The sequence below is a fragment of the Emys orbicularis genome, chromosome 2 (assembly GCF_028017835.1).
Source record: "Emys orbicularis isolate rEmyOrb1 chromosome 2, rEmyOrb1.hap1, whole genome shotgun sequence".
In the NCBI taxonomy this organism is placed as follows: domain Eukaryota; kingdom Metazoa; phylum Chordata; order Testudines; family Emydidae; genus Emys; species Emys orbicularis.
Genome location: NC_088684.1, coordinates 283,672,321 through 283,691,843, shown reverse-complemented (window position 1 = coordinate 283,691,843; position 19,523 = coordinate 283,672,321). Strand labels below are relative to the sequence as shown.

General features: G+C 46.9%; 1 protein-coding gene across 1 annotated transcript in view; it reads right to left on the bottom strand.

The window, feature by feature from the left end:
• XYLB (xylulokinase) overlaps nt 1-18,224 on the bottom strand; it is a 148,176-nt gene extending 129,952 nt beyond the window's left edge. The window contains exons 1-5 of the mRNA XM_065399155.1: nt 18,153-18,224; nt 11,977-12,059; nt 3,142-3,211; nt 1,654-1,734; nt 80-166 (exon numbers count right to left, since the gene is read on the bottom strand). Coding sequence (XP_065255227.1) covers nt 80-166; nt 1,654-1,734; nt 3,142-3,211; nt 11,977-12,059; nt 18,153-18,206 — 375 coding nt within the window. The 5' untranslated portion in view covers nt 18,207-18,224. The remainder of the gene's footprint in view (nt 1-79; nt 167-1,653; nt 1,735-3,141; nt 3,212-11,976; nt 12,060-18,152) is intronic.
• Between the last annotated feature and the right edge of the window lie 1,299 nt (nt 18,225-19,523).

Here is a 19,523-nt window from a genome sequence, read left to right as displayed (position 1 = left end):
GAAAAAGCAACTGTTCAGTGTCAGAAAGAGGAGTGTGTGCGCTCACTCTCCCTTCTAAGCTCTTCATTGCACATATTACCTTTAGTAATTGATGTAAAGGAAGATCAGGTGATAAATTCTTTAAAATTTGGCTGGCTCCTTCTTTCCAATACACGCTTCCATGCTGCTGTAGAGGATATAAATTTTTAAATTAAAGATGGCCCCCAGGATGTCAAATACAGATTCCGATCTGGATTTCAAACATTAAATGGAGAAGAACCATGTCCAAAGTGGGACACAGATTTATTGATTAACTAATGCATTAAACAATTCACCTTTTTTGGAGACATCCAGGCCAATTAGATCATTTAATTACAGTTCAAGAATGAGCAATGTATGTGCCAAATCATCAAATACAGGAGTTTATCTGGCAAAAATGTAGACTATTAACTAAAGCAGCATCTAGGGGGCACTACTATAACATTGCTAGTTGCAGCTATTGCCTTACCCAAGGATTCTACCATAGAAGGGCATCTATAAAGTGCAGTCAGGGCTCCACTGAATGACTTTCTGTCATTTTGGGCCCGACACACAGGGTTAGACTCTTTGTCTACTGATTAAAGCAGAGAAGTGGGAATCAGAATGCCTGGGTTCTTTAATCATATTCAAGGTACTTTGTCTGCCATTAATTCACTGTGTAACCCAGAGCAAGTCCCTTAGGCACCACTAATTTGGGGTATTCAACTTGAAACATATAGCCCCTGATTCCCTGAGCCTCCAAACCTTTAACTGAAATCAATGAAATGGCAAGAGTTCAGCACCTCTGATTAACCAGTCCTAGAAGTTTAAAGCTGAGCAATTGACAACGGAGACACCAAAAATTAGTGGACACTTTTGATAATGCCTGCCTTAATCTCTCTGCACTTCACTTTACACAACTGCAAAATGGGTCTAAGACTTGCTTACCTCACAGGCATGGCGTGAGGCTTAATTGGTGAATGAATGTCTAAGTGCTTTGACATCTTCAGAAGAAAGGCACTGTGCAATATAGGCTAAATTAGAGAAGCCCTACACAAGTGCCTAAGCAAGAGGCAACATTTACACACAAGGCAGCCATCATTTGGTTTCCATTATTCCTGAGGATGCCTGGTGCACCACCCAGCAAATGAAGAGCTCTGATGAGAGGGATGCTTGCTACACCTTGAATAGATTTTGCATGTTCAGTTCTTCACTACGTATATTCCTCTCTCCTTAAGTGCCTGTGAAACAATCTTGCAGACACAGCTGCTCAAACTCCCCCACCATCTCCAGGCATGGCTCAAGTTTGCAAAACCATAATAGAGCCCCGTAAGTGTGAAGAATTTAAATGACATGAAACCATCGAGTTGTACACACAGCTAGTCTATGTAACCATACTGTTATCCTTGTCCTCTCTGTCCTATTCTCTTCTTCCAGTTGTATACAAGTTGCATCTTGTATTAAATTAGCTTTTAAGTTCTTCAGGCAGAATCTGTCTCTTATTATGTATTTGTACGGTGTCTGGTACAATGAAACTTTGATCCTAATTGAGGCCTTTAGATGCTATTGTAATACTACTAAATAATAAGTATCATTATTCCTTAATAATCTGTTGAGGACATACAATATGACTGATTTTTCCCTTTAAAAACTAACCTGTCCAGCCCCAGAAAAAGCTCTCACATGAGAGAAGTTAAAGCCAGAAGATTTCATCTTTTCCAAGATCATATCCAGAGCCTACAAGAACAAACAGAATCAAGAGTGATTGTAATGAGCTACCAAATTATGCATACTCACAGTCCTCAGAATTAAATTGTAAGTATCTGTCATCACTGATAAGGGTTCAGTAATAGATAATGAAAAATTAGCTAATGACTAGGGATTTTTTGAGAAATTGAATAAATTACTTTATTAAGCAGGAGCCCATTTTAAAAAAGGGAACTACAGAAAAAAATTCTTCAAACAGGTTGAATCACAAAGGACAAATCATTAGATCTTGGCTCTTTTTTTGGTCTTCATTGGGTTCCAATATATTAAAGAGACATTGTTGAGGTTGACAGGTGCAAAATTGAACAATTTATTTTGTTCTTACATTTGGAAAACCCATGGAATTCTTTGTGGTGCAAGGTCCAATCTTGGAAGATGCTGAGCATCCTCATCTCCCACTGATTTCAATGGGAGCTATGGACGTTCAGCACCTCTGAAATTCAGATGATTTATTCAGATGGCTAAATATGGATTTAAATGCTTAACCTTTAGACACTCAAGTCTGAAAATTTTGCTCTTGCCATGAGATTTTCAAAGGACACTCTGAAATAACTTAGGACCAAAAATTAATCTACCTTTACACAATCATTGCTGTGACCTAGATTTTGCCACCCTTACTCACGACTTCACTAGACAAGTTGCCTTACTAGGACTACTTACATAGTAAGATTCTCTACTCAATGTGAATACACGGTACAGAATCTGGACCTACATGAGTAATTTTCTGTGGATCGTGAATATATGTTTTTAGAATACAAAAGGAAACCATCAGTGTTTTAAGCTAAATATTTTCTACCATTATCATAAAGGGCCTGCACTACAAAGTTTTATGATCAGCTGCTGCAAAACCAGCCAGCCAGCCAGCAGAGAGAAACAAAACCTGGCTAATAAATCTTATTCTCAGAGGATGAAATTAACTCTGATGTTGCACAAACAAAGAAGTAAACAAAGCAAAGCCAAACTGGCTCCTCTTCCATATGAAACAAAGAATGTTTTCCTAATTAAAAAAGAAGGAGAATGGGCCAAATTCTATCCAGCAGATGCAATATTCTGCAATATTCAGCAGGGCTGAAATGGGTTCAAAATCAGTTATGAAAGTACTTCTATTTTTCATGCATCTAGTATTAAAAACAACGGAGAGTGAAAAGACAAAAGCATAACAATTTAAGAACTCCAGCTTCACTTGTTCATGATGTGAAAGTTTCCATTTCAGAGAGATAGATCTGCATGCAAAAGAAATAGAAAACAAGCAAACGAAACACCTTAGCTTGAATAGAAATCTTAATTGCTGCTCATAATTATAATCCTGAGTTAAGAAGATGAATCATATAATAACACAAATATACTCAGGCAACCAAAATTAAAACATGTTCTGACCTTGATCCACATTAACACAGGAGAAGTCACTGTCAGCTTATCACTGTGGACGTGGACGCCGCAATGAGTCCTGCAGAAAGACAATATTTTCTCTTGAGGTTGGAGGAGAACCGGTCTTTTTTTCACATTTGGTCATTTTTCCCCCTCCAAGCAGTTTTTTCACATGATCATTTATGATCAAAGAGCACACGGTACTATTTAGTACACAGCAAGGATAAAAACAAAGTTAGAAAACTCAGCCTGCTCTCTGGAACTAACATTTTGATATTTTGACTAGTCACAGGGGAAAAAAATAAAGTCCCTGATCCTGCAGTGAGATCCAAGAGGGTAGACTCCTACATTTGCCCAGTACTTTGAAATCACTGAGGTTCTGCATAGGTGGAAGGGTCTGTCTGCACAGATCTCATGCAGCAGTAAACTCTTGGTCTTTTATATTCATGCTGGTGTCTTACAAGGCAATTTGACACTAAAAGCAAAATACCCACACAAAGACTATCCACAGTGAGCCCTTGTCTACACTACAAATTACTTTGATACATCTTACATCGCTCAGGGGTGTGAATAATCCACACCCCTGAGCGACAAAAGTTATAGCGACCTAAGTGCCAGTGTAGACAGTGCTATATTGGCGGGAGAGCTTCTCCCACTGACATAGCTACCGCCTCTCGTGGAGCAGGAGTTATTAAGCCGACGGGAGAGCTCTCTCCTGTAGGCTTAGAGCGTTTTCACAGAAGCACTACAGTGGCATAGCTGCATCGGTGCAGCTGCACCACCGTAAATGATGTAGTGTAGACAAAGCCTCAGGCCTGGTCTACACTACGAGTTTAGGTCGAATTTAGCAGCGTTAAATCAAATTAAGCCTGGACACGTCCACACGACGAAGCCCTTTTTTTCGACTTAAAGGGCCCTTTAAACCGGTTTCTTTACTCCACCTCCGACGAGGGGATTAGCACTGAAATCGGCCTTTCCGGGTCGGATTTGGGGTAGTGTGGACGGAATTCGACGGTATTGGCCTCCGGGAGCTATCCCAGAGTGCTTCATTGTGACCGCTCTGGACAGCACTCTCAACTCAGATGCACTGACCAGGTAGACAGGAAAAGCCCCACGAACTTTTGAATTTCATTTCCTGTTTGCCCAGCGTGGAGAGCACAGGTGACCACGCAGAGCTCATCAGCACAGGTAACCATGATGGAGTCCCAGGATCGCAAAAGAGCTCCAGCATGGACCGAACGGGAGGTACGGGATCTGCTCGCCATATGGGGACACGAATCAGTGCTAGCTGAACTCTGTTGCAGTAAACGAAATGGCAAAATATTAGAAAAAGTCTCAAAGGCCATGAAGGACAGAGGCCATAACAGGGACGCACAGCAGTGCCACGTGAAAATTAAGGAGCTAAGGCAAGCCTACCACAAAGCCAGAGAGGCAAACGGAAGGTCCGGGGCAGAGCCGCAGACATGCCGCTTCTACGCGGAGCTGCATGCCATGCTAGGGGGTGCAGCCACCACTACCCCAACCGTGTGCTTTGACTTCATCAATGGAAAAGCACGCAACAGGGAAGCGGGTTTGGGGTACGAGGAAGATGATGATGAAGACAATGAAGATAGCTCACAGCAGCAAGGAAGCGGAGAAACCGGTTTCCCCAACAGCCAGGATATGTTTATCACCCTGGACCTGGAACCGGTAACCCCTAAACTCACCCAAGGCGTGCTCCCAGACCCTGAGGGCGCACAAGGGACCTCTGGTGAGTGTACCTTTGTAAATATTACACATGGTTTAAAAGCAAGCATGTTTAATGATTAATGATTAATTTGCCCTGGCAATCGCGGCCAGTACAGCTACTGGAAAAGTCTGTTAACGTGTATGGGGATGGAGCGGAAATCCTCCAGGGACATCTCCAGAAAGCTCTCCTTGATTGTCAAGGCTCCTTCCCCACTGTGAACTTTAGGGTACAGATGTGGGGGCCTGCATGAATTTCTAAGCTTAACTACCAGCTTAGATCTGGTCCGCTGCCACCACTCCCAATGTGCTAATTCCCTTCCCTGGGTAGCCCTGAGAGACTCTTCACCAATTCCCTGGTGAATACAGATCCAAACCCCTTGGATCTTAAAACAAGGAGAAATTAACCATCCTCCCTCCTTTCTCCCACCAACTCAAGGTGGATCAAGATCCAACCCCCTTGGATCTAAAAACAAGGAAAATCAATCAGGTTCTTAAAAAGAAGGCTTTTAATTAAAGAAAAAGGTAAAAATCATCTCTGTAAAATCAGGATGGAAAATAACTTTACAGGGTAATCCAACTTAAAGAGCCCAGAGGACCCCCCTCTAGCCTTAGGTTCAAAGTTACAGCAAACAGAGGTAAACACCCTAGCAAAAGGTACATTTACAAGTTGAGAAAACAAAGATAAAACTAACACGCCTTGCCTGGCTGTTTACTTATAAGTTTGAAATATGAGAGACTTGTTCAGAAAGATTTGGAGAGCATGGATTGATGTCTGGTCCCTCTGAGTCCCAAGAGCGAACTCCCACCAAAACAAAGAGCACAAACAAAAGCCTTCCCCCCACCAAGATTTGAAAGTATCTTGTCCCCTTATTGGTCCTTTGGGTCAGGTGTCAGCCAGGTTACCTGAGCTTCTTAACCCTTTACAGGTAAAAGGATTTTGGAGTCTCTGGCCAGGAGGGATTTTATAGTATTGTACACAGGAGGGCTGTTAACCTTCCCTTTATAGTTATGACATTGATGTACTCCCAAAGCCTTTGCAAAAGGTTTCTGGGGAGGGCTGCCTTAGCCCGTCCGCCATGGTAGGACACTTTACCATGCCAGGCCAGTAGCACGTAGTCTGGAATCATTGCATAACAAAGCATGGCAGCATATGGTCCCGGTGTTTGCTGGCATGCAGACAACATCCATTCCTTATCTCTCTTTTTTATCCTCAGGAGAGTGATATCATTCACGGTCACCTGGTTGAAATGGGGGGATTTTATTAAGGGGACATTCAGAGGTGCCCGTTCCTGCTCGGCTGAACAGAAATATTCCCCGCTGTGGGGGGGTGGGATTAGTTGGGTTTGTAATGCATGTTAACCCGGAAACCGCAGCCCCTCCTTTTACATTGCAAACCCATTTTAAATGGCCAACCCAACGGGTGCTTGGTATGGGAGGGCGCTGCTGTTTGAAACCATTCCCACATGTTATGAAGGTTAAAAAAGCTAAAAGACTGTGGCTTACCATGGCTGCCTGCAAGCCGAATTCTGTTGCCTGGCACTGCGTGAGTGATCTCTCACACCAAACCGGCAGGCCCTCAATATAAGAGGAAAAATGCGACCTTGTAACGAAAGCACATGTGCTGTGTAATGTGAACAGCAAAATTTAACGTGAAAGAGTGTACCCATTGTTCTCTAAAATGTGTCTCCCTTCTCCTCCACCAGCTGCAAATGTTTCTCCTTCGCAGAGGCTAGTGAAGATTAGAAGGAGAAAACGGCGGACTCGGGATGATATGTTCTCGGAGCTCCAGATGTCCTCCCACGCTGACAGAGCACAGCAGAATGCGTGGAGGCAGTCAATGTCAGAGTGCAGAAAAGCACAATATGAACGAGAGGAGAGGTGGCGGGCTGAATTATGTGCTGAAGAGAGCAAGTGGTGGGCTGAAGAGGATAGGTGGCGTCAGATTGCTGACAGAAGGCAAGAGTCAATGCTCCGGCTGCTGGAGCATCAAACTGATATGTTCCAGCGTATGGTTGAGCTGCAGGAAAGGCAGCAGGAGCAGAGACCGCCGCTACAGCCCCTGTGTAACCAACAGCCCTCCTCCCCAAGTTAAATAGCCTCCTCACCCAGACGCTCAAGAACGCGGTGGGGGGGCCCTCTGGTCACCCAGCCACTCCACCCCAGATGATTGCCCAAGCATCAGAAGGCTGGCCTTCAATAAGAGTTTAAGTTTTAAAGTTTTAAACTGCAGCGTGTCCTTGTCCTTCACTCCTCCCCCACCCCTCCCGGGCTACCTTGGCAGTTATCCCCCTAGTTGTGTGATGAATTAATAAAGAATGCATGAATGTGAAGTAACAATGACTTTATTGCCTCTGCAAGCGGTGCTCGAAGGGGGGAGGGGAGGGTGGTTAGCTTACAGGGAAGTAGAGTGAACTGGGGGGGGGTTCATCAAGGAGATACAAACGGAAGTTTCACACCGTAGCCTGGCCAGTCACAAAACTGGTTTTCAAAGCTTCTCTGATGCGCACCGCGCCCTGCTGTACTCTTCTAACCGCCCTGGTCTCTGGCTGCGCGTAATCAGCAGCCAGGCGATTTGCCTCAACCTCCCACCCCGCCATAAAGGTCTCCCCCTTACTCTCACAGATATTGTGGAGCGCACAGCAAGCAGCAATAACAATTGGAATATTGGTTTCGCTGAGGTCTATCTGTGTCAGTAAACTCCGCCAACGCGCTTTTAAACGTCCAAATGCACATTCTATCACCATTCTGCACTTGCTCAGCCTATAGTTGAACAGGTCCTGACTACTGTCCAGGCTGCCTGTGTACGGCTTCATGAGCCATGGCATTAAGGGGTAGGCTGGGTCCCCAAGGATAACTATAGGCATTTCAACATCCCCAACGGTTATTTTCTGGTCCGGGAAGAAAGTCCCTTCCTCCAGCTTTTGAAACAGACCAGAGTTCCTGAAGACGCGAGCATCATGTACCTTTCCCGGCCATCCCACGTTGATGTTAGTGAAACGTCCTTTGTGATCCACCAGGACTTGCAGCACCATTGAAAAGTACCCGTTTCGGTTTATGTACTCGGTGGCTTGGTGCTCCGGTGACAAGATAGGGATATGGGTTCCATCTATCGCCCCACCACAGTTAGGGAATCCCATTGCAGCAAAGCCATCCACTATGACCTGCACGTTTCCCAGAGTCACTACCATTGATATCAGCAGGTCTTTGATTGCGTTGGCTACTTGGATCACAGCAGCCCCCACAGTAGATTTGCCCACTCCAAATTGATTCCTGACTGACCGGTAGCTGTCTGGCGTTGCAAGCTTCCACAGGGCTATCGCCACTCGCTTCTCAACTGTGAGGGCTGCTCTCATCCTGGTATTCTGGCGTTTCAGGGCAGGGGAAAGCAAGTCACAAAGTTCCATGAAAGTGCCCTTATGCATGCGAAAGTTTCGCAGCCACTGGGAATCGTCCCACACCTGCAACATGATGCGGTCCCACCAGTCTGTGCTTGTTTCCCGGGCCCAGAATCGGCATTCCACGGCATGAACCTGCCCCAGTAACACCATGATTTGCACATTGCTGGGGCCCGTACTTTGTGAGAGGTCTATGTCCATGTCAATTTCTTCATCACTCTCGTCGCCGCGCTGCAATCACCTCCTCGCCTGGTTTTGCTTTGGCATGTTCTGGCTCTGCATATACTCCAGGACAATGCGCGTGGTGTTCATAGTGTTCATAATTGCCGCAGTGATTTGAGCGGGCTCCATGAGCCCAGTGCTATGGTGTCTGGGCTGAAAAAAGGCGCAAAACTATTGTCTGACGAGGGAGGAAGGGAGGGGCGAGTGACGACATGGCTTACAGGGAATTAAAATCAACGAAGGTGGCTGTGCATCAGGGAGAAACACAAACAACTGTCACACAGAATGGCCCCCCCAAAGACTGAACTCAAAACCCTGGGTTTAGCAGGCCGTTGATTTCACGGAGGGAGGGGGAAGCAAATGAATACAGAACAAATCTGGTCCATCTATCTTTTACATCTTAGGCTGGCAGCAGATGGTGCAGCATGACTGATAGCCATCGGCATCTTCTGGGTGCTTGGCAGAAGATGCTGCATTACAATTGCTAGCCATCATCGTCAAGACGGTGCAATAGGACTGCCGGCAGGACTGAGTCTCCAGGAGACAAAACATGTCTGCCCAGGCGCCTCTGACCGAACTCACTGAGGAGTACAACGACGATGGACACCAGTCATAATACAGCATCTGCTGCCAAAAGACAAGGAGCTGCTGCTGTATAGCAATGCAGTCCCACGTCTGCCAGCACCCAGATAGCCGATGACGGCTACCAGTCATACTGCTCCGTCTACTGCCAAAAGGCAATTAGCTGCTGCTGTGTAGCAATGCAGTACCACGTCTGCCGGCACCCAGATGACATATGGTGACGGTGAGCTGAGCAGAGCTGAGCGGGCTCCATGCTTGCCGTGGTATGTCGTCTGCACAGGTAACCCAGGAAAAAAGGCGCGAAACAATTGTCTGCCATTGCTCTCACGGGGGGGGGGGGGGGGGGCCTGATGACATGTACCCAGAATTCCCCGTGACACAGTTTTTGCCTCATCAGGCATTGGGATCTCAACCCAGAATTCCAATGGGCGGCGGAGACAGTGCAATGCTCCGGAAGTCGACGCTAGTCTCGGTACTGTGGACGCGGTCCGCTGACTTAATGCACTTAGAGCATTTTATGTGGGGACACACACAATCGACTGTATAAAAACGATTTCTATAAAACCGGCTTCTATAAATTCGACCTAATTTCGTAGTGTAGACATACCCTTAGTGTGCAAAATGTACATGTGCATGATACTTTATGTCACAGTTCAGGGCAACTGCACCTGTATCTCCCCTTGGTGGTTCAGTGAAGGCACCAACTCTCAGGCTTCCAGCTCCCCAGTTGTTGCCTCTCTTGGATGGAGACATCTGTCTCTCTCCCTTCTGACCTACAGTTCCCTGCCTTCACCGCATATTTCCCAGCCTAAATGTTCTGCCTAAACAAACCTGCTTGCTTTCTCTTTAGAGACTAATAAGAGTGATTGCTACAGATATAAGTGCCACACAGAGTTTTCTAAGCAAGCCTACTTTATTCTTAAGGTACAAAGCATTACAGAGAAAACATATTAAAAACAATAAAAGAATCTACACGCATGCTAATGAGCCTACCAGAGTACATCCCAACTCTAACATGGGTTCTGGCAGGATAAGTCCTTCAACACCCCCACCCACCCTAAGGGAGTCCTTTTGGTTAAAAGTTCATCACAGCTTCAGCTGAGAACAAGCACACTCATACAATGTTCAGCTCCCTTTTAGTTCAGGGGTCTCTGAACTGGAGTTTCCAGAAGTAGGTAATTAGTACACAATGGGTCTCTCCCTCCAGGGCATATCTTCAAAAGGTTGGCTTCAGAGGGTGAATTTGCATTCCCATCACCCCAAGCAATTACCTAGGGAATCCACAAGTTTTCTTCCAAAAAGACTTTCTGAAGTTCCTAATATCTTCCAGATATTGCATTAATCTTGTCTTCCTGATAAAGAAGTACCATACAATCTCACAATAGTACATAAACATTTGCATTCTAATACAGGTCTGTCGCATCTTACGCGCATTTAACATGCGCGATTTCAGCTTTACGCGGTCCGCAAAAAAAAAAGAGAAAAATAACAATTTTAATACTGTACCTGTAGTGAGGGCAATTCCGCCCGCTATTACACTCAATGTAATTTTGACTATACGTGATTTTCGCTTTACGCGCTGAATGCGGAACGTAACCCCAGCGTAAGATGCGACAGACCTGTACAATGTACCCCAAAGCTATTAAAATTCAATAAGGTTTAACTTTATTCAATAAAATTCATTCAAGATATTATAGGATATTGTCAGTATGGCACACTGTACACCTACTGCAGCTGTTTGTGATTATTAAGTTTACTCCTATAAATTGAGTAAGTGCATATGCAAACAGCTAATCCGGCACCTAAATCCTGTTCTTAAATAAAGAACATGGAGTTTTTGATGCACCAATTAAACTTAATCTGTCAGTCATAACACCTTCTAAACTTCCTAATGTTTACTCTGAATGGTTTCACATCACACTTCTTGCCATATAAAATTTGAGCAAGCAGGTTTTGTGCGAAAAGTCTGTGAGCTTGTAGGATGGAATGTATACACTACAGACCACAGATTGGAGTAACAGGCACTGCCCTCCTACATCCCCTGAGAGCATTTTTGGTCAATGGATCTGCTCCAGCATATTCCCAAAGGTCCCTTCCAAACCTTATTTGGTGTTGGCATAGCATCCCCGTTCCAAACACAAAGGCAGTATTTCCAACCCACAATTTTCAAAAATCATGAGCCATCCCCAAAAAACTCATGAGATTGACTTAAAAATCAGGAGCTTTTTAAAAAAATTAGGGGGTACTTGGTATTTGCTTTTTGGTTTCTGGTCTTTTAGAATGCACTCATTTCATGTTTTCAAGTTTTTTGCCACAACCATGAAAGCTAAAATCTTTCTTTCTTAAATGAAAGCTGAGATTCCCCTGCAATCAGAGGATTCCAGGAGCTGAGGCTTTAAGAAAAGCACTAAACATCACAAGAGTTTACATCACCTTTGCAGTGTTGCCAAATACCACACACAGAGAGAGAAGCTGGAAACTCTGTTCATGCCTCCACACTCAGTAGATCCATGGGGTGTAACTAGGGTGAAGGCCCTTCAAAGGTACACCACATTGGACCGAACATCACACTAACTCAGGGGTAGGCAACCTATGGCACACGTGCCAAAGGTGGCACGCAAGCTGAGTTTCATTGGCACTCACACTGCTTGGGTCCTGGCCACTGGTCCGGGGGGCCTCTGCATTTTAATTTAATTTTAAATGAAGCTTCTTAAACATTTTAAAAACCTTATTTACTTTACATACAACAATAGTTTAGTTATATATTATAGACTTATAGAAAGAGACCTTCTAAAAATGTTAAAATGTATTACTGGCACGCAAAACCTTAAATTAGAGTGAATAAATGAAGACTCAGCACACAACTTCTGAAAGGTTGCCGACCCTTGCACTAACTGAATAAAATTCAAAAACATACCCAAATTCCGGAAGGTCTTTGTCGAAATGAATGTTATCCTCATAGATGACTCTCAGCTGCTCATCAATGGCAATAACTTTAAGCTGAAAGAAATCAAAAGTGCACAAAAAGTAGGTCTACATTTTCAAAAGGAGGATGATTTGTAAAGAGTGGGTTCTCAGCAATTTCTGAAAACCAGGTCCCTTCAAGGTGTCTCAAGTTGGGCACCCAAAATTACTATAAGCACTAGCGAGGCACTGCAGCTGGATAGCCTAAGAATCAGGAAGGCACTGCTGCATCAGTAATATCTGGTTCACATTTGGAAGTTTATCTTAGCAACTGAATAAATGAGAAACTTTTTTTAAATGACAGCTTAAATTATGCAGAAGTGAACAGCTTAGGCCCCACATGCATAAGGAAGAGCTTTCCACTCACTGATGGGAAGAATTTTTTTTCTGGACAATTGTCATTTGTATAATACCAGCAAGGTTCAGAAACGGCCAGTATGTGTCCATGCACCATATCAGCACTTCTCTGAAGTGCTATCTTGCTCTCCAGAATCTCAGATGATTTCACTTAAAAACAAAAATGTAGGGCTTTGTCTGCACTACAAAGTTAAGCCAATGTACAGCAGCTTACATCGACCTAACTATGGAGGTGTACATACTACAATGCTCCTCCCACCACTGCAACTCGCCCGCTACACCGACCTAATAAAACCACCTCAGCAAGAGGCACAGCGCTTAGGTTAACATAGTTAGGGTGATGCATTGTCAGTGTAGACACTGCGTTGCTTATGTCAATTTAAGTGGCCTCCAGGAGGTGTCCCACAATGCCCACCGTGACCACTCAGGTCACTGTTTTGAACTCTGCTGCCCTGCAGCCAGGTACACAGGTATGCACCCCTCCTCTTTTAAAGCCTTGGGAAGTTTTGAAATTGCTCTTCCTGTTTACTCGGGGTGGAGAGCTAACATAACTACTGCCCAGTGGACTGTTCTAACTCCATGCAGCAAACACACTTCTGCCTGGAGTATGCTGGAAGTGGTGGATCTCCAAGGTCTGTGAAGAGAGGAGGCTGTGCAGTTACAGCTCTGCTCCAACTACAGGAACTTTGACATCTATGCCAGATCGCTCGGGGCATGAAGGAAAAGAGCTACAATAAGGACATGCAGCAGTGCCACATAAAACCAAAGAGCTGAAGCAGGCATACGAGAAGGCAAGGGAGGCAAATAGTCGTTCTGGTGCGGAGCTGCAGACATGCCACTTCTACAAGGAACTGCATGCCATCCTCAGTGGCAAACCCTCCTCCACCACCAACCTCCCGTGGATACTTTGGGGGCTGGAGTCAGAGGCCACCAGAGTGAGCCCCAAGGATGATGTGCTGGAGGAGGAAATGGAGGAGGAGAAGGATGGGGGAGAGGTGACAGAGAGATCCAATAGCGTGGCAAGCCAGGACCTCTTTTTGACTCCTGAGCAGTCTAGCCACTCTCAGCACTCCAACTATGGTGAGCCTGATGCAGGGGAGGGAACCTCTGGTAAGTACTCACTTTGCTTCAATATTGCATGGACACATATCCTCATGTACTACTTTTTTAATCAAGCTAGAAGAGGTAGTGAAATAACCAATACAGGTACAGTTGCTATCTGCTTCTCATTACCCTGTACAGCTAGGCAGAGGGGGCCCTGCGGAACGATTTGTTTATGCACACCGGGATGTCCCGTGAATCCTCCATAAAGATCTCTAGGAAACTTTCCTGGAGGTAATCTGCAATCCTTTGCCAACGGTATCTTGGGAGGGCTGCCTTGTTTCTCGCCCCGCAGTAGGACACTTTGCCATGCCACTCGGCAATTACTTCAGCAAGCACCATTGCAGCACACAGGTTAGCAGCATACGGACCTGGTCTGCAGCCAGACGCATGCAGGAGCTGCTCCCTTGAAGCCTTGGTTACCCTCAGGAGTGAGATATCCACTACGATCACCACCGCCTGTGGAAAATGGGGCACTCCACTCCATGGGAGATTAAACATAATGACAGCCCCACATATACCCAGCTGTGAGAGCCCCATTGATGTATATGCTTGTGAATTCCCTGTTCCTTCCTCTTTAAAGATACTTTACCATGTATGTATGAAGTTTACCTCAGCATTACATACGTATGTTTGCATGGATGTGGAATAAAAATCTACTTATGGAAACTGAATGAATCTTTATTATGCTCCAAAATATGGTGACCGATACTGTCATTCACAGATAACAGCAATAGGTGCTTTGCCTTGTTACAGTAGTGCACACACACCAATCGTTACAGGGTTCATAGCACGGTGTCAAAAAACAATGCCAGGCTCAACATATTACAGCAACACACATTACTGTGACTCAGTGTTAAAATGCTCCTTCAAAACCTCCCTGAGCCGAATAGTCCCCATTGAGCCTCTCTTATAGCCCTGATATCTGGTTACTCAAATTCAGCAGGCAGCTATGACCATAGGGATATTTTCCTCACTGAAGTTTAACCTCCTGAGACAGCGCTAGCGACCCTTCAAACAGCCAAAGGCACACTCAATAGTCATTTTGCACCAGTTGAGCCTGTCGTTGAAGCGCTCCTTACTGATGTCAAGATGGCTGGTCATGAGCCACGGGAACAAGGAGAAGGCTGGGTATCCCAGGATCACTATTGCCATTTCCACATCCCCAATGGTAATCCTCTGGTCTGGAAAGAAAGTCCCTGCTTGCAGCTTCCTGTACAGACCTACGTTCCTAAAGATGTGTGTGTCATGCATCTTCCCTGACCAGCCCATGTTGATGTTGGCTAAATGACCCCAGTGATCCATCAGTGCTTGCAATACCATAGAAAAGTAGTTCTTTCTGTTGATGTACTGTGTGGCAAGGTGGTCTGTGGCCAAAATAGGGATATGTATGCTATCTATCGCCCCTCCGCAGTTAGGGAACCCCATTGCTGAAAAACCATCCACTATTTCATGCACATTACCCAGAGTCACAGTCCTTTTTAGTAGGAGTCAATTAATGGCCCTGCACACTTGCATCACAGCAACCCTCACGGTGAATTTCCCAGCTCCAAACTGATTTGTGACTGATCGGTAGCAGTCAGGCATTGTCAGCTTCCACACAGCAATTGCCACTCACTTCTCCACAGTGAGTGCATCTCTCATTTTAGTGTCTCTACACCGGAGGACTGGGGCGAGTTCCGCACACAAATCCAGGAAGTGGCCTTGCGCATCGGAAAGTTCTGCAGCCACTGCCCATACCTGTATAACAATGCAATCCTACCATTTAGTGCTTGTTTCTCAAGCCTGGAACCAACAGTCCACCATGTGCAGCCACTCTGTGAATGCCAACAGCAATCTTGAATTGTTTCTTTCCATGGCAAACAGCAAAGCAGACACCAAGGTATCATCATCAGAGTCACAGCTCATTAAATATTACAGGATCAGGCACTTTGTGCTCATAATGCTCATAACAAATACTGGAGAGCAGTCCAGGACCCATACTTTCTGACAGAGATGGCAGGCGCACAGGTTACAGGGGCTGTTTAAAAGTGGCGTGAAACGTAGTAGGATGCACATTGAATGATGGGATGAGGAAACTACATAATGGGATGCTGAACCTGACTCCAGGAGGCATTGCACAACCTTTCCAAAATACCCTTCGGTAGATGGTGGCGAGTTGGATAGCTACCCACAGTGCACTGCTCTCTGTGTTGATGCAAGAGCTGCTACTGTGGATGCACTCCACCGACAAAAGGAGCTTAGTGTGGACATGCAACAGAGGTTTTATTACAGCAGTAGCTGAACGTCGACGTAACTTATGTCGACTTAACTTTGTAGTGTAGACAAGGCCTAGGTCTGTTACAGCTTCAAAGAAAAGCTCAAAAATGTAAACATAGTGTAAATGATGCTGAGATGAGTCTGTAGAGAGACTAGAATATAAGAACTAATAGGTGTTAATTGTCCCATTCATCTGAGTAAGATGTTAACTCAGATGCTCAGTGATGACATTTTAAACACCAACATTGTTAACTATTTTCTCATAAGAGAGTGAGAGGGAGGATCACAGATCCAGAGTTTACAGTGTGATGTCTCAAGTTTCTGACTTTTTTCTCCAATCACAGAGCCCAGATCATATTGAAGCCCCATCAATGGGCAGCCAAACTCAAGGAGCCCAGTGGAGCTCACAGAGCACACATGATCATACTTCGAACATACTTTGCACAATATACAGAGAGTGGCATATTATTCTGGCAATTCACATGGACTTAGCTTATTTTCTGGGTGGAGAGATGAAGTATGTCACCATTGATGTAGCTCCACTGCCGTTGCACTACTGCAAATCATTATTGTGTAGATAACTCCATCAGTGGAAAAAGTGACTCGCACTGGTAGAGCTTACCCTGATTTGGTAAACTATGCTGGTACGAGTCACTCTTTACACTGCTGCAGCACATCCACAGTGATGGTTTGCACCAGTACAGCAATATCTGTGCTTAAATCTCCAATGTAGACAAATGCTAAATATCTTCATTAAATTAGTTCCTCAGATTTCTCAACTAGGCATGACACAAATAAGTAAATTGTGCATACTTCCAAGCAAAGCGAGACCCTACATTCCATGGCATTTCTCTGTTGGTGAGTAACACAATAATGTTGGAATGTCATATCCAATCAATTCCAACATTTCAGAGAATATTCTATGCATCCATGGGCACAACCCCATTGATTTTGGTGCAAATCAGAACACCAAAAAAGCTTGATTCAGAGGAAAATTAGGGTCCCCAGACTGCTTGGTGCTAAGGAAAAGAATATTCTCTACCATCACCGACTGCTGCCTACACATATCAAAGGCAGAAGCTTAATTTTCTGCATGGGGAAACTATCTGTAGCCTGGATTCCAACAGAAATAAGAGAAGTAGGCAATGGGGGGAACACAAGGAGCCACTACCATGGCGGAGGGGGACCTGAGGGGGACACAACCTCTGGCACTAGGGAAGAAGTGGCGGGAGTAATAGAAGGGCATAGAAAGGTGACACACGGAGAGTTTGGGGGAAGAGAGAGAATGGAGGAATACAAGAAGCCCCTAGTGCATGCAATGAGCTCAGCCTACAGAAGCTAAGAAGTGCATAACTTTCAAGTGTGTATGCATGCTGCTGCACACATTAAAGCACAGGAGACATAAAACACCTGTGTCCAGACAGAAATTTAACTAGTAGTTTCTACCCCTTCTTCCCTTTATTTCCCTCTCTTCAGTTTGAAGGGGGGCAGGATAATGTAAAATCAGTAGGCCAAATTTGGACATTAGTACTATTGACCTTTGATTTGTAATTCCAGGAACCCAGTGAGCCAAGAACCCAGTCACAATTTCTACTGTCTTGCAGTTTCCTGGAGATCAGCAGTTTCTATTTAGTTACTGTTACTGCATATCGGTGAAAATATTTTGCTTATTATCAAAAATATATTGCTAAAAACAAAGCAAGGAAAATACAGACGAGAAAAGCAGACGTTATTCTAACCATTGAAGCACCGGCTTTCATAGAGGCACTGGATACAAGAGCCAAAGTCATCTACCAACAGCACTATAGGATGAAGTGCAAAAAACGTGGACACCAAGCCAAACTTTGTGCCTGCCCCCCCATGGCCCAAATCAAAATCCTGGCTCCAAACACCCCCAAACCTTGCAGCAGTTCAGCTATGAACTCTGCACTTCGCCCAGGCACGCAGTCTGCGTCACCCCCGCCTCACCTGCCTCCACCCACGTCTCTTATCCTACTACTACAGCAGCGGGGGCTTTTTTCCACTCGCCAGCAGGGCCCACCTCCTAGCCCAGTGGCGGGCGACTACGTTAGTCAGACTGTTGCGGCTAACTCCCCCTGCGGCTGCCAGACAGACCCCACCCCCCCTTACGCTCACAGACGGGCCCTTCTGCAGCGTGGCCCCTGCTCCTGGACTAACCCCCTTGCCCACACGCAGAGGGCGGGGATTACACTGACTGGGGAATACCCCAGGCTCTGCCACCCGGCCGGGCGGCCTCCCGAGCGCTACTCTGTCAGGTCACTGGGAAGGGGCGGAAACCGGGGGCTGGGCTCGGCCTCTTCCTCCCACAGCCGAAGTGGGTTGTGCTCAGCCGACAGGGCTCGGGCCTGGCTGCTCCCCCCGGGGGAGCGGAGCCGCCAAACGCCCCTGTACCTGCTGGGTGCTGAAGTCCCATCCCAAGTAGCAGGGAGCTTCGGAGGCGGCCATGGTGCAGCAGCACCGGGCTGTGCGCTGGAGGCCGGCCCCTAGCTGCGCGCGCGGGCGGCCCCGCTGCCAGGCGAAGAGGCCGCACTAACCGGCAGCCGACCTCCCTCGGCTCGGCCCGGCCCCTCAGCGTGTGTGTGTCGGGGGGAACTGCCCGAACACCCCACGCAGAGCCCAGCTCGGCCCCTCAGCGTGTGTGTGTGTGTGTGTCGGGGGGGGGGGGGACGGGGACTGCCCGAACACCCCACGCAGAGCCCGGCTCGGCCCCTCAGCGTGTGTGTGTGTGTGGGGGGGGGGGGGGAGTACTGCCCGAACACCCCACGCAGAGCCCGGCTCGGCCCCTCAGCGTGTGTGTGTGTGTGTGTGTGTGTCGGGGGGGGGGGGGGGGGGAGTACTGCCCGAACACCCCACGCAGAGCCCGGCTCGGCCCCTCAGCGTGTGTGTGTCGGGGGGGGACGACGGACTGCCCGAACACCCCACGCAGAGCCCGGCTCGGCCCCTCAGCGTGTGTGTGTGTGTGTCGGGGGGGGGGAGTACTGCCCGAACACCCCACGCAGAGCCCGGCTCGGCCCCTCAGCGTGTGTGTGTGTGTGGGGGGGGGGGGGGGAGTACTGCCCGAACACCCCACGCAGAGCCCGGCTCGGCCCCTCAGCGTGTGTGTGTCGGGGGGGGGGGGGGGGGAACGGACTGCCCGAACACCCCACGCAGAACCGGCCCCTCAGCCCGTGACACTCAACAGGCGGGGGGCGGAACTGTCCTAACGGCCGCTCAGCGTCTGACACTGAGCGGGGGAGGGACCTGCCCTAACGCCCCCTCAGCATTTGGCACTGACGGGGGGGGGGAACCTGTCTGCCTCAATGACCCCTCAGTGTGTGACACTGCGGGGGGAGGGACCTGCCCTAATGGACCCTCAGCATTTGGCACTGAGGGGGGGGGGGACCTGCCTCAGTGACCCCTCAGCGTGTGACGGGGGGGGGGGAACTGCCCTAATGGACACTGACGTTGGGGGGGGGGGGACTTGCCTTAATGACCCTCTGTGTGAGGGGGGGAACTGCACTAATGCACTCTCAGCGTGTGACACTGATGGGGGGGGGGGCTGCCTTAGGTATCCAGTGGGGTTTACAAAGCACCTAACTTTCCAGGCACTTTTGAAAATCCCACTAGGTGCCTAAATACCTTTGAAAATCTGGCCTTTAGTCTGTGTCTCAGTGCCCCATCTGTACAAATGAGAATAACAGCCCTGCTTTACTTCAGAGGGACTGTGAAGAAAAATAGGTTAGAGTTTGTGAGCGCTCAGATAGGGGCCTGGTAAGTACCACA